The sequence below is a fragment of the Aptenodytes forsteri genome, unplaced genomic scaffold (assembly GCF_000699145.1).
Source record: "Aptenodytes forsteri isolate BGI_AS27 unplaced genomic scaffold, ASM69914v1 Scaffold255, whole genome shotgun sequence".
NCBI lineage: Eukaryota > Metazoa > Chordata > Aves > Sphenisciformes > Spheniscidae > Aptenodytes > Aptenodytes forsteri.
The window spans coordinates 5,692,924-5,711,403 of NW_008794888.1; the positions used below are offsets into that span (position 1 = coordinate 5,692,924).

The window sequence follows — 18,480 nt, forward strand, 5'->3', positions numbered from 1 at the left end:
TTTGCCGCCGTCTTTTTTATAAGCCCCCTTTAAGTACTGATAGGCTGCAATAAGGTCTCCCCAAAGCCTTCTCCTCTCCAGGCTGACCAACCCCAACTCTCTCAGCCTTTCTTCATAGGAGAGGTGTTCCATCCCCCTGATCATTTTCGTGGCCCTCTTCTGGACCCGCTCCAACAGGTCCGTGTCTTTCTTATGCTGAGGGCTCCAGAGCTGGATGCAGTACTCCAGGTGGGGTCTCACCAGAGCAGAGTAGAGGGGCAGAATCACCTTCCTTGACCTGCTGGCCACGCTTCTTTTGATGCAGCCCAGGATACGGTTGGCCTTCTGGGCTGCGAGCGCACATTGCTGGCTCCTGTCCAGCTTTTCATCCACCAGTACCCCCAAGTCCTTCTCGGCAGGGCTGCTCTCAATCCCTTCATCCCCCAGCCAGGATTGATACTGGGGGTTGCCCCGACCCAGGTGCAGGACCTTGCACTTGGCCTTGTTAAACCTCATGAGGTTAACACAGGCCCATTTCTCCAGCCTGTCCAGGTCCCTCTGGATGGCATCCCGTCCCTCTGGCGTGTTGACCACACCACTCAGCTTGGTGTCATCTGCAAACTTGCTGAGGGTGCACTCGATCCCACTGTCTATGTCATTGTGCATAGACATAGACATAGACACTGAAAGCATTCACTTTCAGACCCAGATACAACAGTCTGTAAGCAAGAATACTGCAAACAGGCCCATGGGCTAAGTTGCTAAACTTAAGTTGCTAAACTTACTCTGCCTGGAAGTTGCTCCCTGAAGCAGCACTTTTCTTCCTGAACCAAGACACATCGATGGCAGCCACAGCCTGAGTCCCTCTGCCCCATGGCAGAGCTGGATCCACAATACCCATACGACCATGCAGTGTTTGGCAGAAGTTGTTCAATAAGATTAAATAACACCAGGCATGCTGTGCCCAGTAGTGCAGCCAGCACTTTACCTTCTTGGAAGAGGTCCAGCCAGCAAACAAACCCACGGCAATGACATTCAGGCAGGACCACTGTGGAGTAGGCAGTCATCGCTACCTGCTGAATGCAGAGAAGCCTGAAGAACTGAAGGTCTGGGCATTTACTATGCCAGGTGGAACAATTCACTCTGCTCAGGCACAGCCACATCATGGTCCCCTCTGTGTCCTACAAGGCTCTTCTCCAGACCTTTGCTGCAGGCTTAGCCACCCTCAGTTCCTTTCACTGCTTTCATTCTTGTCAGCTCAGCATTGACAGATTCCATAGGTGCGTATGAACTCTTACCTGCCCCTTTCAGCCTGCGTCAGCATTCACTCAGCTGGGTATTGCAGCCCCTAAAAGTCTTCAGCTCTGGTGGAAGAAACTTGTATAGCCAGAGCAGGAAGGCAAAGGTTTTGCCGTCCCAGAGATCCTTGCTGGTAATGGATCAGAAATGATAGACCCTTGTCCTCTTGGCTCCTACCGCCTTCCTTAATTTTGAATAGCACCTCTGTGTGAGAGGTGAAGACCTTTGCAGGGGAGAAGGTGGGGTGAGACCTGTGAGGACACTGTAGGGGAGCAGAGGGGAAAGGCCGCAGCACCCAAGATGGAAGACTCCTGGAAATCTCACAGAAATCCTGTGGTCCGCAATGAAAGATTTTGTCATGACTGTGGAGGACAAAGCAGCCAAACACAGGCTGCACCATAGTGTGTCCCAGGGACACACTTATCCCGACAAAAGGCTGGTCAAAGAGCACCACGAGCACCTTCTGCCTCATGTCCTTGGGATGCCTTCCTACATGGCAGAGGGGAAAGATGCCCACATCTCACTCCAACAAGGGGGTAGAAGCAATTGCAATGCACACACTGACCTGCAACTTCAGAGGCACTCCCAGGTCCATTAATTTAGCCTACGATGTGCCCTATATTAAGCTGGGGGATGCTCTGTTAAGGGTGATCTGTACTCACCTTTATGTCTCTCCTAGCTGGTCACTATTCCTCTTAGTGAAAGAGCGCTTGGGTGGCTGGAGCAGTCGGAAGAGACTGGGCTCACACAGGACCTGCATCCCTCAGAAAATGAAAAACTGTGAAACTATTCCCATTTTTTCTTACATAATTTCATTTGCTAATAAAAGCAGAGAGGGAGGCACTAGTTCTACCTTCAATAAGCAAATGTCATGTTTTGATCATTATTGAACAAAGCATTTTGATTTAGCATTTAGAGATGACTGCTCATGCTGAGTATTTTAAATTCAGTGTCAGAATTGGAATACAACATTTTAAAAAAATTCAAGTCCAAATGAAACATTCTCACCTGTCTGAAAATATGTATGTATTCTTCCATTCTGGGGGACAGTGTGACTTTTTCAAGTCTCACTCCAAGCAAGTGTGATGCTAGATTTCCAAACCCTACACAAAACAGCGCTGTTGTCCAGCTTTGCCTTTAAAGAAATGTCCCAGGAACAGCTGAGGATGCAGCATGACTGCACAGGCAGTGCTTTGGTCAAAGTAACGTTAGCTACAGCATAGAAAGGTTCAGGACCCAGACCTGGAGGACTGACTACTGTGGTGCACGCATAGTGAAATGGAAGCCACGTGCTTTTTCTCTCCTCACCACAAGTACCCACCTCCGTGGACTTCTGTCAGGGAATGTCTGGAAACAGAGACCCAGAGACCAGGGTGTGCATTTGGCCCGTGCTCTGTTCAATCCAGTTTGAAGTGATTTTCTGCTCCCTTCTTTTAAAGACCTAAGAGTATCTGCCGTGCACACAACGAGTGACTTTCACCTCTCATGCACAAAGTCCTTTCAAGATGTGGGGTGTTGTTCTCATCTCCATTTTAAATTCGGGGAAAAAAGGCACCAAGAGGGTCTATATAATCCTAGCTACAAAGCAAGGAGGGGAAACTTTAAGAGAGCAAGGAGGTATATAGGTAGTGCCTCCAAGCCCTGTCCCTCCTATACTGGCACAGTTATGGGTAGACTTACAAGTGGGGAATGATGCTGGCGATGTATGATTCAGAAGCGAGGCTATTCATAGAATCATCGAATCATTAAGGTTGGAAAAGACCTCTAAGATCATCGAGTCCAACCGTCAACCCAACACCACCATGCCCACTAAACCATGTCCCTATTCTGCCGGTGGAGCTCCAGTCTTTATTTATTTATTTGCTTTTTCCAAGAGCTGTCTCATTTATTGCTGCCTGCATAGCTAGAGACTGCCCTTTAATTCTCTGCTTTATCGTGCGCTGTGAATTAAATACCACAGGAGTACAAGAGCCCTTAAGGGCACAACATCCATTTTGCTGTAGCTGTCCACAGCCAGCTGAGTTTAAAGGAGTGCTTTTGTTTATGGTTTATCTATTGCCTGAGCGAGGATTTCTCTGGGGCTTATTTTACCTATTTATTTTTGCTGTTATTTCTTGTTTTGTTTTGGGTTTTTTTTGTTCCAGTTTTGAGGCAGGGTGTAAAAGTGCTAGTCTGGGCAGGGCAGGAGAAAGTTGTGGTGGTTGGTAGCTCCTATGCTTACGGCTAAAAATACTGCAGCATTTCTAGAGCAATGATGTTGCTGTGTGCAGTTCCTGGGGTCAGCCCAGCTCCTTTGTCACAGATGGCATCCTGCAGACAACTGATGCTGTTTTCCCATTACAAACAAACCATGTGGGAGTGCTGAACAAAAAGGAATTTCCTGTCACTTGGACACCTCCTATCAGCTCCTTAATTTTTCCAGTCTTTCCTCATTTGGGGCCTTACAAGCTCAGCCCTACAGGGCCCAGCCCATGTGTTGTAGAGGAACGTGAGGGTGGGCAGAGGACATGAATGAAGATGGCTGCTCTGGGATGAAGGTGGCACCCCACAGAGAAGCTGGCATCTACCTGGCAGCCATAAAAGCTCCCCCAGCGCTCCTACAACATATTGCCCCCAGCTCCCACCAGTTCCCCAAGCCCAATGACAAGCAGTCCTACCTGTCCTCTCAATTCATCCCACTGGATAAAGCGTTCCTCCTTCCCCAGCTACAAATGCCATGTATGTGGGATGGACTGCTCCTGCTTCCGAGAGGAACCCATAGCATCCTCTGTGCACTGGAATCACTGCCGCATACTTGTGCTACATGAACTCATGACGTGCTGCGGTGTCATGACCTGGAAATTGCCTCTTGCCGTATAGCTCAGCAGCATCTTGCAAAATTGCAGAGCTGCCTGGAGGAGAGATGCTGCTGGCTGTCACGCCAAGCACTCCCATCAGTAATAAAAGAAAGAGCTGCCTCCTTTCCCCAGCCCCCCACGCTCAGTCCCAGCATGGCAGGGGGTGAGGTCTGCCATGATCACTCACGTGGTGGAACAGCAACTGTGAGGACCCTGTGAGATGCCGGCATGCTGGATCCATCTCCCAACCAGCAGGGCTCTTGCTGAGTCTGGGGGTGGGTGTTAATGGCTGCAGAGAGCTTGGGGTGTAGCTTAACCACCCGCCCAGATGGGACCTGCTGCTCCCATTGCTCTGCCAGATGGAGCGGAGGAGGCAGGGAAGGAGAAGGGCTTTTGCTGCCTTTGTGGGGGGTCCTGACCCCCCTGGGGCTGAGGAAGCTTTGAGGCAGAGCTGTCCTTGAACCCTGGCTTGCACGAGAGGAGACAAGCCGTAATAAGCACAAGGTTTGCCTGTTAGTCAGCAGTTAGAGGCTTGGGGACCAGCCTGTCTGTGCTGTTAATGACCCAAAATGGAAGAGTCCATACATCCATAAAATACCTCCTCAAGACAGCTGGGATCAGCTTTTCTGTGTACACTGGTGGGGGCTCTGCCCAGGCAACGGAGGTCTCACCCTTTGAGGGGCTCAGTTTCAGTTTTGCTGGAGTTGTGGCCCCTGTGGCCTGAAGAGAGCCAAGCATGGCTCATACATCGCTGTGAAAGCTGCCTGCCAGTGGAACCCCGTTACAGCAAATACACTTAAAGGGTGATGGGCAAAAGGAATGTTTCATCTCCCCCAGACTTGTGGGCTCCATGACAGCACATGTCATCCAGTGATCAACAGCACTCAACAGGCTCCAGCCATGCAGCCATCCCAGTTCTGCTGAGCCAAAACACAGCCCAGATTTGTACATATTTAATCAGTTCTTCAGATATGAAAAAATGTGCATGGAGAATGATTTATAAGAAAATGCCTGATTATAATCAGCTAATTATTTTTTTCCATATGCTAAGCATTCACTCGAGCTCTAATCATTATGAATGTACTTTCAGTTTATGCTAGATGTCATTCAATGCTGGACATTTATAAGCTTGCACACCCTCCTTGTACAGTTCCTGCATTATTCGGAGCAGACCTTTGCTAGATGTCTTGCAGACTAGAGACATCCTGCTCACTGGTCCAGTGTCTTGCAACTACCTGAAATGTCTAAAAGACAGCACCAGAGGTCTCAGGTCATCCATTACCTGGACTTCTCCTGTATGCAAGATAGACTGTCCACTAAGCTCTTGAAACATTTTGGGGACAAAATTTATATTTTGGAAAGCAGAGGTAACAGTTATGAAGGAGTCTATATTTCCTACTTGATTTCACCAGAAAGAATCCCTGAAAATCTGAATGTAGCAGTAGTTTGTATGAAAAGTGACTGTGTGATGAAAACATTCCTGAGCTGAAGAAAAGTATGATGCGAGGATAATGGACTCCAGAAAAGCAGCGGCAGCAGCCTCAAGGGACCAGAACAGGGAGTGTCTCTTGGGAAGAGAATCTGAAGGATAAAAGAGCTGCGAACAGCTCGCGGCTGCCAAAAGGGATGATACTAAAGGCACAACAGCAAACTGTGCCTGCGCAGGGGAAAGCTCAGAAGCGTGGGAAGAGAGCGCTGAGGCTGCATCAGGAGGTCTTTGAGGAACCAAAATCAGAAGCTGCAATCACACAAAAGGCAGAAAGAAGAGCCTGCAACTAATGAAAAATCTCTAGAAATCACACAGGCATGGGGAGCTGTCAGAGCTGAACCCTAGGATTACCATCCAGAGATACAAAAGGTAACAAGAAATGGATCCATAAGCATATGTAAAATAAGAAGAACAACAAGGCAAGTCTAAGATCTCAAATAATATTTGATACAAAAAGGACCGAAGAGTTAAATGTTGCCTTTCTTTCAGTCTTCAAAATTTAACTAAAATAATTTTAATGAGGAGAAAAGAGCCCAGGGCAGAATCAGAAAAGAACAGACTCAAAAGTATTCAAACGAGTTATCTCTGTCCTTGTCAGCATGTCCTAATGAACTTCAGAGGAAGCTGCAGGAGCTGTCTCTGACCCATGAGCATTTCATCATCAGGAACTTGGGAAGGATGCAGGAGGTGCCAGGCAGCTGGGGAAATGCAGGCAGAGTACCTAGCTTTAAATATAATCTCTATCACTAAAGAAGGTAGGAACTGAGCATCAAGGAAATGAAGGGCAAATCAGCTTAACTGATTCATAGAAAGATACTAGAATAATTTTTTAACTAACCAATTGATGAGCACGAGAGTATAACCATATCTAATTTGGGAGGGTAATTGTCCTAGTGGCTAAGGAGGAAGCAGTCAGTTTGATATGCCGTGTCTTGGGCAATGCTTTTGGTGCTTTGCCCTAAGATTCTCCTCAACAAACCAGAGAAATGTGGTCTAGATTAAATAACTATAATGGAGGTGTGCAGCCAATCAAAAAACTGCTTTCTCAGTAGTTGTCAATGGTGTACCATAAACTGGAAACACGTTTCAAGTAGGACTGTTTTGGGCTCTGTCTCTTCAATATTTTTATTAATGGCTTAGATAATGAAATAGGAAGTGCTGTTATCGGATTCACAGATGACACCAAGCTTGGAAAGGCTGCAAGCACTGTGGAGGATCAGATCAGCATTTGAAATTATCTTGGCAAATTGGAGAAATCAGCAAGATGGAATTGAATAAAGAGAAGTGCAAAGTGCTACCCTTAGGAAGGAGAAATCAGAATCACAAACACAAGCTGGACCAGGCAGTCACACTGCCAAAGACAGCGATTCTGTGACATGTCAGTCTTTTTCAACAGGGTATCGAAAGGAAGGTGGGGTATACAGTGCTGATTCTGCACCTCTCTGCTCTGGGCACTGCACCCCTTTGGGGAATTTACTTGGAGAAAAAGGGGGGCGAAATGAAGAGGTTGTGGAGATGATGAACAGAAGTGAGGAGGGGGATGACATTACCTGATTCCCCTCCTGGTCAACTCCGATGTTCACATCTCCCCTCCCAAATCAGACCAAGTGCAGAGTCCCACTGGTGCCACAACATGACTTTCAATTACGAATCTACCTCTCCCCACTCCCTGGTTCACCCTCTTCCCCATTGCCTACAGAGCACAGTTCTGCAGTCTTGAGTCTCAGCCACTGGAGGAATTAAAGATGCTAGGTTGTTTAAAGAACTTGTCATATTCAACTGGAACTGACCCTGTCACAATGTTGAGGGATGCCAGATACTAGGTGCTCCTTTCCCAGCCCGTATTTGCAGGAAAAGGTCCCTCTGGCTCTCTTTTCCTGGTTTATCACCAAGGACTATCTTGCATCATGTATGAGGGATAAAGTACAGAGGATTGCACTGAAAAGCAGTATGGATTGGAAGGGTCCAGTGGGAGCTTGGTCACTCATCTGTCACCATGTACTGTAAGGTACTTGCGAAGCTGGGGTAAGGCAGAGATTCATGGTTATTTCTAAAGCACTTTTTGGAATGGAACGATCTCATGGGGACTATGAGAATTTGGGAAGCGGCGGGGCAGCCTAACTTGAGCAAATGCAAAGCGCAGAGCAAAAGTTAGTACACTTTACTATACTACACTGGAGACCTATGGTTAGGGAACACAAATAAGCCAAAAGAGACCATCTGTGGCTAGGTACGGCCCCTGCAGTGTGCAGAGCCCATCAGGGAAACATCACTCTCCCAGCTTTGTTTTTACACCCTCCCTTGTTGGCCACTGCTGGAGGCAGGATGCTATGATAGACAGACCCCTTGTTTGAACCAGTACAGCCACTTTTCTGCTCTTAGGTTAAGATAAAAGGCGGCTAAGGATGGAGCATATAGGATGAGATTAAGGCAAAGAGATAAGTGAGGGCTGAGCTGCTGGAGCTTTGGAAACAAAAGTGGGGGAATCTGAGATTGCCGTAAAAGATTAAAGAATTCACAGAAAAGGATAGAAGGGTTTGTGTACGCAATGATGTCAATAGAGGGAAAGCCTGGCAATGAAAGTGTTATCTCCCAGAAGGATTGCTTTGCCTCAGCCTGAGCCACTGCTGCTGTGGATGCAAACATTAAGCTTTGATCACAGCTACCGTAATCTTCCCCTGACACCCAGCAATGAAAGCAACAGAAACAGCTAAAACATGGCAGCGGTCTGGCTGAGATGAGACTGTATTTGGAAAGGAAACCAAAGGGGGAAAGTGCTGCTGAAGGTGGAAACAAGAGGTGACAGCTCAGATGGCAGGACAGGGACTTTATGAGAAGCAGGTCAGAGTAACCGGCTGGAATGGACTGTGATTTTTCCTCCTGTAGATAACGTGAGTGACAGCACAGTGGTGATGTACCACTCACTGTCAGCAGAAGCCTTGTTTTGGTGGTTTCTTTACTGGCAAACAGGAGAAACAGTTCCTGCCCCACAAATTTGCCTGTCTCTTTCAAGAAAATGCATGGCAAGTGTTGGAATAAGAAAAAGGTTAATTAGAGGCTGAAAGTCCTGGTGAGAATATCACTTGGTGGCAGAGGCTGACAACGTGCAGAAGGTGACTGCTTGTCATTTCTGGGAAACTGCTGCTCCAAAGTTGCCTTAAATTGGAGGCTCGCAACCACTCGGGTCAATCTCACAGGATGGTGGTGCACCAGCTGATCCTCCCTTGCCCATCCAGAGGCACAAACACAGTTGTCCTTGTTACATCTGGGTTTTGCCCGTGTTCTTCCAACAGCCCTTCTAGCCATTGGGCTGAGGACCTCTCTCTTGACCAGTCTTGCCACAGGCCCACTGATGGCAATGCACTTCTGTCCTGACTAATCCCAAGATACAAAGGGCCACCTGCACACAGCCCATATGTGTCCACCCTCAGCACCAAGAACACTGCCTTGCACAGAGACTGCCCATGTGGATCATGATGTGGTGTGGGCAGGTATTGCAAGGCTCAGAGAAATCCTACAGCGACGTGAGCCTTATCTCTGGGCCATGATACTCACCCTTGGTCAGGCTCCCCTTTCCAACTCCTGCATTTTAAGAGTCCAGAAGCTCAGGGTTAGCTGTGGCAATCAGTAGAACATGGAAATTAAATTGCTTGCACCAGTGCTAGCTCTGTTGCAGACTGCATCTTGATCATCTGGAAAAGAAACAGTCCAGTTATTCTTGCTCTGGTATGAAAATGAGAGTGAGGGAGGGTGTAAATGGAAGAGGTAAGTCTTTCCCCAGAGTCAGCAATTGTCAGCTTGCTCTCCCAGATGCTGTAGGCATGCACTGATTGGGCATGCAACCGCACTGACACAACTCTTGCCTAGTCAACCCCTATTGGTGTTGCTTACCTGTTGCTTTAAATCCAACCTGGAGCCAGGCTCTGTGCTCTTTGGGGCTGGGTAACTTACTGTGATAGTTTTTCATAAGAGCAGTGGTTGGGTGCTGGGTACTCTCCCATGTATAATAAATGAAAGGAAGCATAAGATACCAGCGTAAGCAATGTGTACAGTTTTGGTATAACCTATTGCCAAGGTATTGTTGTGTTTGCCTGTGCTGTGAAGCACAAAGCAGCTTCTCAGGTCTGGGAAGTAATCCCTGCACCCAGGATAATCACTAGTCCCTCCTGCCTGGACTCTACAGAGCTCCACAGGGCTGACCATGATCTGACCCTCTGCATGGACTCAATAATAATAAAGCCACAAGAGAAAGAGCAAAAAACGCTAATATATGGAGAGAGTGAACACAGTGAAAAGAGATCGGTATGGTTTCCTGTACATATTGTTCCAGATTCAGAGTGTGTTAATTCAGAGCACTGCTGGGTTAGCCCTACCATGTTAGCTCAGAGGTACTGTCTTGTCCTGGGAACAGCACAGCCACATCAATGTGGCAATGCAAGCAGAGGCATTAGAAATTTTTTTTGTAGACTTTGCTGTCAGGTTAATGACCCCGTCACATAGTATGGGCTGTCTCCAGTTCCAGAGCCATCTGGGAAATCTTTTCATGGCACAAGCCAGTGCAAGTAGAAATGTCTAATGAATATAAGAATGGCCAAGGTTCCATCTAGCCAGCTGCCCTGTTCCATCAATGGCCACAAACAGACATAAGAGTGAAATAAGAACAAGACAAGTGTATATTATAGTTCCCCTGAATACTTCTTCCAGCATTCAACAATTTTCAGCTCAAGGAATTTCTTCTGATGCTGGTCCAGCCAGGTCTCTACATGAGAAAGTGGGAATGAGAACAGCACATCTTCAGTGCCCACATTGCATAGGAGTTTCATTTCACCAACACCACAAAGAAGGGATTTAATGGACCAGGCAACAATCTGGACTGACACGTTTTGCGTGAAACTCTCAGAGATTGTCCTTCTGAAGAGGATGGTTTTCACAGAGGATCCATTAAGAACAGATTTTGTGAAGCAGAAGATGGCGAGATAAACTTGGGAGGAGTGGAAAAGGACCAGGTCATTACCAGAATCCATGCAAAATTCTCATATAGACATTTCTGCATTGAAAAGAGAAAAGTGCACAAAGAGAGAAGTTCACACCAACCTGCTATCTTCCCCACATACACAGGATTTGGCTTATGGACTAAATGCTTCTAGCTGGACACTTCTAGTTGAATACAGTTCTTCCTGAAGGCTTTCCCACTTAAGCCTGGCATTTAATTGGAAAGTTTCACCTCTGTAAGCAAGAATGATCCTCGAGGGAGGGGTGTTTCTGGAAGGGGACACACAGAGCTGAATGTAGGAATTCCAATCCTAATTTATCTCAGGCAGACAAAATTTGTTTCGATGGGAGCATTAAGTGTCCTGCAGCTTGATATAAACTGATGGACTCTTGCTTACTCTTGGTATTTACTCTTGCAAATGAATCACTGTTACTTCCGCCTCCCTGCCCACCCCTCCACTTGGTTCCTTTTTAATTTTACAGCTTCCTGAGCTTGACGCTGGGAAATCGATAAGTAATTTAGAGCCCAGTAAATACAGACAAAAACAAGTTATTTTGTACTTTTATAAATATTTGGAAACCAAAATTATCTAAGAAAACAGGTGCTCAGTTGACTCAGCAACCCATCCATCAGCATCACACAGTTAATTGCATAAGATCATAAACATTTATAATTAGAAGGCAAACAAACAAGAATTTTATAAACAGCCCTCTTGAATCAGGCTGCGCATTAAATATTTGTGATAAGGTAATTAAGAATAGATTTACAATCCTGGCTCAGTGTTTAATACTTTGGAGAATGGATTTGATTCTATGGAGAATGTTCTACAGCGAAGGAGAAAACATTTGATTTCGGCTCTTTTATCCAAGGCTTAAAGTGGTCTCAGAGAAACATGGGCTCTGTCATTGATCAGAGTGGAATTTCATTCATTACAGATCAGACAGCTCATTTAAATATATGTCTAATGTCCCTTGTCATGGGCTGATCCATTTCAGGCCTGCTTCAAAGCTCTGTTTCCTTGGCTGGATCTGCAGGCTTTCCCTAAGTCCTGCTTTTTATGGTTGATGCTTTGATCAGAAGATGTCAGAATTCTCAACCATGTTTCAAAGTAGGGAGGAAAAACCACATTTTTCTATTATGACATCATGGTGTTTGGTTATGAAAAGCTGCATCACTACAGGATTACAGCTGTGCAATCTCACTGGTCTATGGGAACCAGAGTAAAGATCTCTCCCGTACTGTAGTGCCCAACACCATTCCTGTCCCAAAATAGCCAGATTTGAATACTTAAACTATCTAATGTGATTACTTCTACAGCCAGTACGCAGGCTCAGCACCCCATTACGATGAATGTGAGAGTCCCCTGAAGCTATTATGTGATCAAGTCAGCAGGGCTTCTAGTTATGCTTCAAGCCAGAGAGGCTAGAAACTCAATCTGTACTGAAGCTAGAGTTTAAACTCTGTAAAATCAGATGCAGATCCTAAGAAACCAGGTGGCTGCATCTCATCAGTGAGTAATGGGGAGGTCAGCCCTAAGGGTAGGATGACCTTCAGATATTTTGGGTTTTGATATACACAGACTTACTCCAATAATTACCTGTCATCAGAAACTAGAACAGTCTGGTAAAGCTGGGTGGAGGGTAAAGCCCTAGCATTTGATTCATCAAGGATAGCAGTAAACCACTTTATTCTGTGATGACCATCATCTCCCCGCACAATGCTGGTCAAGGTAACATCCTTGTTTTGGTATGATTTTGCTTCTTACTTCTTGTGGGTCTTTTGTTCTTTGCCCTCATATTAATATGCTTTCAAAAGGCAGGCAAGAGAGCTGCTCTTCCTAGAAATGGTTCTGATAATCTTGATCCTGACCAAGAATGGTGAAGCCATTGTTATTAAGAACAATGAAGCCATCCATGTGCTAACTCATACAGTACGTGTCCTACCTACTGGTCTGGCTTCAGTTACTTGGGGCACAAAGGCACTTTCCTAACGGAGAGATTGCTACAAAACAAGGAGACTCAGACCCCCCTCATTCTGCACAAATCCCACTCTCTAGCAAAGCTGCTTAATTATATTACAGCGTGCTAACTAAGCCAGGCTACAAGAGATGTTGCAGCTTCCTCCAGTCTCAGTTGATAAGAACAACACAGTGTTGCAGTCAGTGCTGGTCCTAGTGCTTTCAAAGGGTCTAGCCAAAGCCTAGCAGCTTGAATAATAACAGAGCTTAATACTCAAGTACTGTCATCGTCTAACTTTATCTAATCCTTCAGTCCTCTTGCAAGGGTGGGATGGATGACAGAGACCGCTGGGAGGTGAGCTAACTGCGGGGTGGAAGGGCCTGAGCTGCTCACTCTCTTTCAAATGCAGACACCATTAGAAGTCAGTTGTCCTACAGCCCAGTGCCATCCCCCGGACATCAGCTCTGGGATATGCAGATGGGTAGCAGGACATATGCATGATGCACATACTCAGTGCACACATGGCGTAAGCACATCTGCCCTTTCTTTCAAGTGTGTTGTTTTCCCCCTTGGAAGGGAGCAATGACGTACAATGGGGTACCTGCTCTGCAGATGAGCAAAACTTTGCCTAAGATGACAAACCATTTATAGGTACAGACAGACCCTTTTTTTTGCTCGATTGCTGCCTCTGGCCTCCATGTGTGTGTCTGCTCTGCTGCTGTGTGTGTGGGGAGAGACTCGGGCTGTGCACGCACATGACACTGGTGCAGCAGACGTCACCGGCACGTCAGATCCAGTTACACCCCCTCCAAACACACGCCATTAGCTGGGTGAATCATGCCTATGCAGCATGCAAAACCACTCCAGTGATAGATAAACTTCGGGTGTTTATTGGTATACAGATACTGTTTTGCTGTAAGAGCATAACTTTCTGCTGCATTTACGATCCATTTATTGATTGCTGAGATAAAGCTGTAATCCTTTTAATTCAGGGGAAAAGGGATCCAGCAGAGCAGGAGCACCGGTGCTCTGCCAGTTGGTAATCAAAATACATGATTTATCGTTGAATAAACACTGGCTGAGGGAGAGCTGAGCTAACCAGCTAGCTGGGGGCAGGATGCTGGGGTAGGTTTATGGTTCTTTCTAAAGTTTTGTTTCTGTTTTATGTTTATTTCTTTCCCCCTTCCCTCCAGGTCTAATAATACACGAAGGGCCCTCGGTTTACCGGATTTTTAAACGGTGGCAGGCGGTCAATCAGCAGTGGAAAGTGCTGAACTATGACAAAACAAAGGACATGGAGGAACAAAAAACAGGGACGAGGACAAATCAGCGCCCCTCCTCCCAAACCACCCACTCGTCCTCCACTGGTGGTACAGCCACTAACTCCGCTCCAGCCGACAGCGGGGCACGGGCTGCCGGCCATGCCACAGGCACCCTCTCTGACCACCACTGTGCTTATACCATCCTGCATATACTCAGCCACCTGAGGCCTCACGAACAGAGGAGTCAGTCTAGTAGTAACAGAGAGCTCGTCATGAGGGTCACGACGGTCTGAGCCGAGGAATTCAGGAGGCCTTAACACAAAGCGGAGGAGACAAAGAACTCATAAAGCAGAGGAGCATGGTGTGCCTTTTTCTTTCTCTTTCCTTTTCTTTTTTTCTTTTTTTCTTTTTTTTCCTCCTCTCCTTTTCTTTTTTGGTAACTGCACAAGATATAAGAGGCGGCACCTGGCCAGCTGAGGAAAAAAGCAGGTAGAGGGAGAGCTGCACACTCATGCTAAAGAGGTTAATGTTTTCCAGCCAGTTTTAAAAAAAGAAAAAAGAAAAAAAACACCGACACAAATCACAAAAAAAACCCAACAAAACAAGTGCAATACAGACTACAAACTGAGTAGGCAGAGTTCTGGGGAAGCAGAGGAACAGACGGTTTAGCATGTGTTACAAATCTTATTACCTGGAATAGGTAACACTCTGTACATGCCCCCCGTACACACACACACGTGCACACAAACACACACACACACAGTGTGAGATTTATAAAAACAAGGAAGGGAACGAAATATGTGGAATATTTTTATTTTCCAGACTGTGATTAACCAAGGCTACGAGTCGTTCTGTTTCATGAGTCACTCTGGAGCCTTGTTTGATTTACCCTAGGATACCTGAAGTGAAATGGCTGGGGATTTTTCAATATTGATTTACAGAAAGAGAGATTGAATCATGCCACCAAGAAAATCTAACAAAACCCAGGCATACCCAAATTTCACTAAAACAAAAAACCTGTTTTTTTCATAATGTTCCTGACAAAGGCTTTGTGAGGGTGGAATTGGGAGGGGGGGAGGGCGCTCCATGACCTTTATTTGACATATAGGCATTTTTGGCAAATTTTGTACAAACGCTCCACAGGTGTTCCAAGCACAAGTACTGGTGTGATTTATGCCTTCATAACCCCAAATCCAGCATCCAAATCTTGCCACTTACACACATAATTTCCCATGCAGACATTCCAGGTTAATTTCCTCCATTTTACTCCAATCACAAGAAGCTGACCCATCTCGGTGAGTTTCTGCTACCTTGCCAATTCAGACACTCATGCATTAGAGCTGTACATCTTTTTTTTAGGTGTCTGTATCCCTGCTGCTCGATTTGCAACAGTCTCACTCAGTCTTGTAGGCTGATCCTTTCACCATCCAGTCTGTTAGTTTATTACAGAGTCTATTCCATTCAACCATTCAAGAGAGAGTTAGTCTGAAGAGGGAGCACAGTTGCTGATCGAATATGTAACACTTCTAATAACTCTCCTTCTCTGGGATATATCCTCGAAGGTATCGGTTGCTCTTCAGGAACATTCTTTTTCAATGCACAATGGCTGAATCATTTGTGGATATTAAAGGGACACTGTCAAGTACTTTTTAAATAGTTTTTAGGGTTTGGGCTTTTTTTACTCTCCATTGTTTGTAATATTCTCTTACAAGCTTGAAAATAAAATTTCTTTCCCTACTGATTTTGTCCTTTTCCATTTGGGCACGTACCGTTCTCTCCGCTCACCCCATTCCTTTCACCATCCCTGTCCTCCTCCGCCCTACCTTTCTTCTGCAACAGGAGGAAATCCATGTTACTGATTTCCTGCTGACTGTCCTCGCTCTATGGAGGGTATGTCCCAGCTCTACGGGGTTGAGCTGTTTTGCCAGTGCAACTGCCACAGAGGAAGTGTTAAGGGCAGGAACCCTAAAAAGATGGAGATTAGCTAATTGAGGAGCAACAGCTCAGCAATCCCAAAACAATGAGCTCGTAGTGATGAAGCCTGAACCCAGCTCCCCCCAAAATTAAGATAAGGACTTCAGCCAAACTGCATCCATTTAGCAGCAGTGCTGAGCAACGTTGCACAATGGCTGTGTCCAGCTGCCCTCTGTCATCGTACCAGCACCTCGCACAGCTTCTATTGGAGCCAGGGCAAACGTAAGCCACCAGCTCCTTTGGCAGCTAGGCCGTCATGTGTCAGGTGTTTCTGGACTGGGGAAGGTGTCAAACTTCAGCCTCCAGGTTTGAACACACCAGCCATTCTGCAACATTGAAGGTGGAGGTTAGCATCTCAAGGCAGGTCATATTTTTCACCTCAATTACTTGACAGTGTCCCTTTGAATATCAGAATGCAACAGAACAGGTACTTCTCTGGCAGAGAATGTGGGAGGTGAAACACCAGCCAAGAAAGCTGACTTACTGAGGACCCATGTGAAACAGCATGGTTTCTGAGGCCACTGTACTTTTATCTGACCAATCTTACTATCTACCAAAGAGTGCTTTTGGCAGAGGGGAGGGAAGGGATGTTGGTGGGCAGAGGGAGAGGGAAGGGGCAATTCCGATCATCTCTAAAAGCAGCTGCCCCTAGAATGAAGGTGTTGCAACGAATGGTCTCTGGAAGAACTGCTTCTGATCCACAGTAGAGAGAAACCTGGCCAAAGCAAGCAAACACAGCAGCCTCTCGCCCCCATGCCTGTCCTGGAAGCTGTCCTCATTCCAAGAGATGAGTAAAATGGTGGTTCTGAGAAAGGGGAAGCATACACAGACGAAGGGACAGCTGTCAGACATGATGTTGTTTCCCTCCCTGCCCTCCGCTCATTTAATATGGAGAAGTCAAATTCCTTTAATTTGGCTGACGGCTAAAAGTTTGTGAGGTCAGAAGCACAACTTGCCATGAAAGAGTGGTGTGATCTAGTAATCTGAGCACACAGGACTCTGCATACTCTCACTCCAGCTCTGCCACCGACTCTGTAGCCTTGGGCTGTTTGGCTCAGTCCCCCCTCCACGCAAAGGGGGAATAACAATACGTACCTACCTCACAGGGGTGTTGTGAGAATCCACGTTGGTAAAGCCTGTTGAAGTGCTAAGTCTACCACCGGTAGTCACGAAGCATGTGGTGGGGGTGAGCAGCGCTGCCCTTTTGCTGGTTACAGTCCGAATCACTCAGCGGGAGTCCTATCGGCCCTCTCCTGCTTGGAGATCCTCCTTGATCCGAAGCGGAGGGTGTCGTCCGAGTGCCCTCTCCTCCATTGCATGACATTTTAAGCGGCTGTGAGGTGCAGGGTAGTGACAGACATAAAGTCCTACTTGACCAGGGATTTGCTACAACGTTTTCTATTTCTGTGGGGTTTGTTGGTTTGGTTTTTCCATATATTGTGCTTAGAAATAAACTTTCCACTTAGGGCTGGCGGTTCGGGATCTCTTCTGTTGCATGGCAATGTATACAAGTCTTATTGTCTGTCTTACTGTGCAAATGATCCCGCAGCCCGATTTCAGAGATGGGTATGGTCTGAGCCTTTTCATAGCGGCATAAGACTCAAAAGCCTGTCTAGACTGTTTAATATTTAAACAACACTATGAACTTGTCAATTGTATGTGTTCTGTGCAATACGAAGCATGTCATTAGCTGGCTTGATGGGCAGAGGGGCTAAAGGAAGGTCAAAACTTGTTCAAAGAGCTTCATACACGTGCCAGCATGGAGCCGAAGGGCTGCCACCAGCAAAGCAAACTCGGGAAAGCCATTGGAAACTGTTTTCAGAACAGTTTACTCCAGAACAAGGTACTTCTGAGTTTATGAACTTCTAGGCTGCCAGCCTGAGAGAACAAGTGCAAATTTAGTGTGGGGTTTGGGGTTTTGGATTCTCTTTTTCTTTCCTCCCCAAAGTATTGATGGCAGAAATACTGATGTGGGTCTCTTCCTTCCATAGCAGAGTTCTCTCGTCTCCCAGAACCTCCTTGTGCCATCCCCTTTGTGCTACTATGCAGGACTTTAAAAGGTGCAAATGGAGACAGTACGCTCCCGAGACATGCAAAATACATTGCGTATTGGCAGATTCTAGCAGACAGAAGAGATGGGGCAGAGCTATGCTACAGAAGGCATCTCCTCTTCCCCGTATCTTTCCTCTAGTCTTGTCTGCTGGGTTCCTGAAGAGATGTTCTCTGTATTTTGTTACAAAACAGTCAGATCAGCTTCCACCGACAAACAAAGCTTGCAGAGTTTGGCAGCTGTTTCTCCCTGTGGAGAAAATTCCAGGTCCTATCACTGTGGAGACCCCTCAGTTCTTTGGCTTTGTGGTCCTCCAACACCGTTTGGGGGTGGTCAATGTGGAGGACTGTGTTCAGCCATCATCAGAAATCGTGTATGTGTGGTCCTGCTCATCCTCGTGATTTCTGCTAGTCCCCTGATTTTCCGTCAGTTTTGACAAGTCTTTCTGGTGATGCTCTTCTGGTTATGCTCTTCAGAGGTGTTTTGCTCTGTGTCAGTTGCCAATGCTATTCCTGCCTACTGAAACATCAGTGCTGGCCTCCAGCTTCCACAGCTCTTCCATTCTTGCCACCCAGTCTCTTGGTAAATACCCACTGCCAAGTTCAGACCCTCTTCCTCTGTGCCTGCAATGGCTCAAGC

The 18,480-nt window shown here is 46.4% G+C and overlaps 1 protein-coding gene across 1 annotated transcript in view; it reads left to right on the forward strand.

The window, feature by feature from the left end:
* MARCH4 (membrane associated ring-CH-type finger 4) overlaps window positions 1-14,110 on the forward strand; it is a 111,041-nt gene extending 96,931 nt beyond the window's left edge. The window contains exon 5 of the mRNA XM_019470915.1: window positions 13,749-14,110. Coding sequence (XP_019326460.1) covers window positions 13,749-14,110 — 362 coding nt within the window. The remainder of the gene's footprint in view (window positions 1-13,748) is intronic.
* Window positions 14,111-18,480: the final 4,370 nt, after the last annotated feature.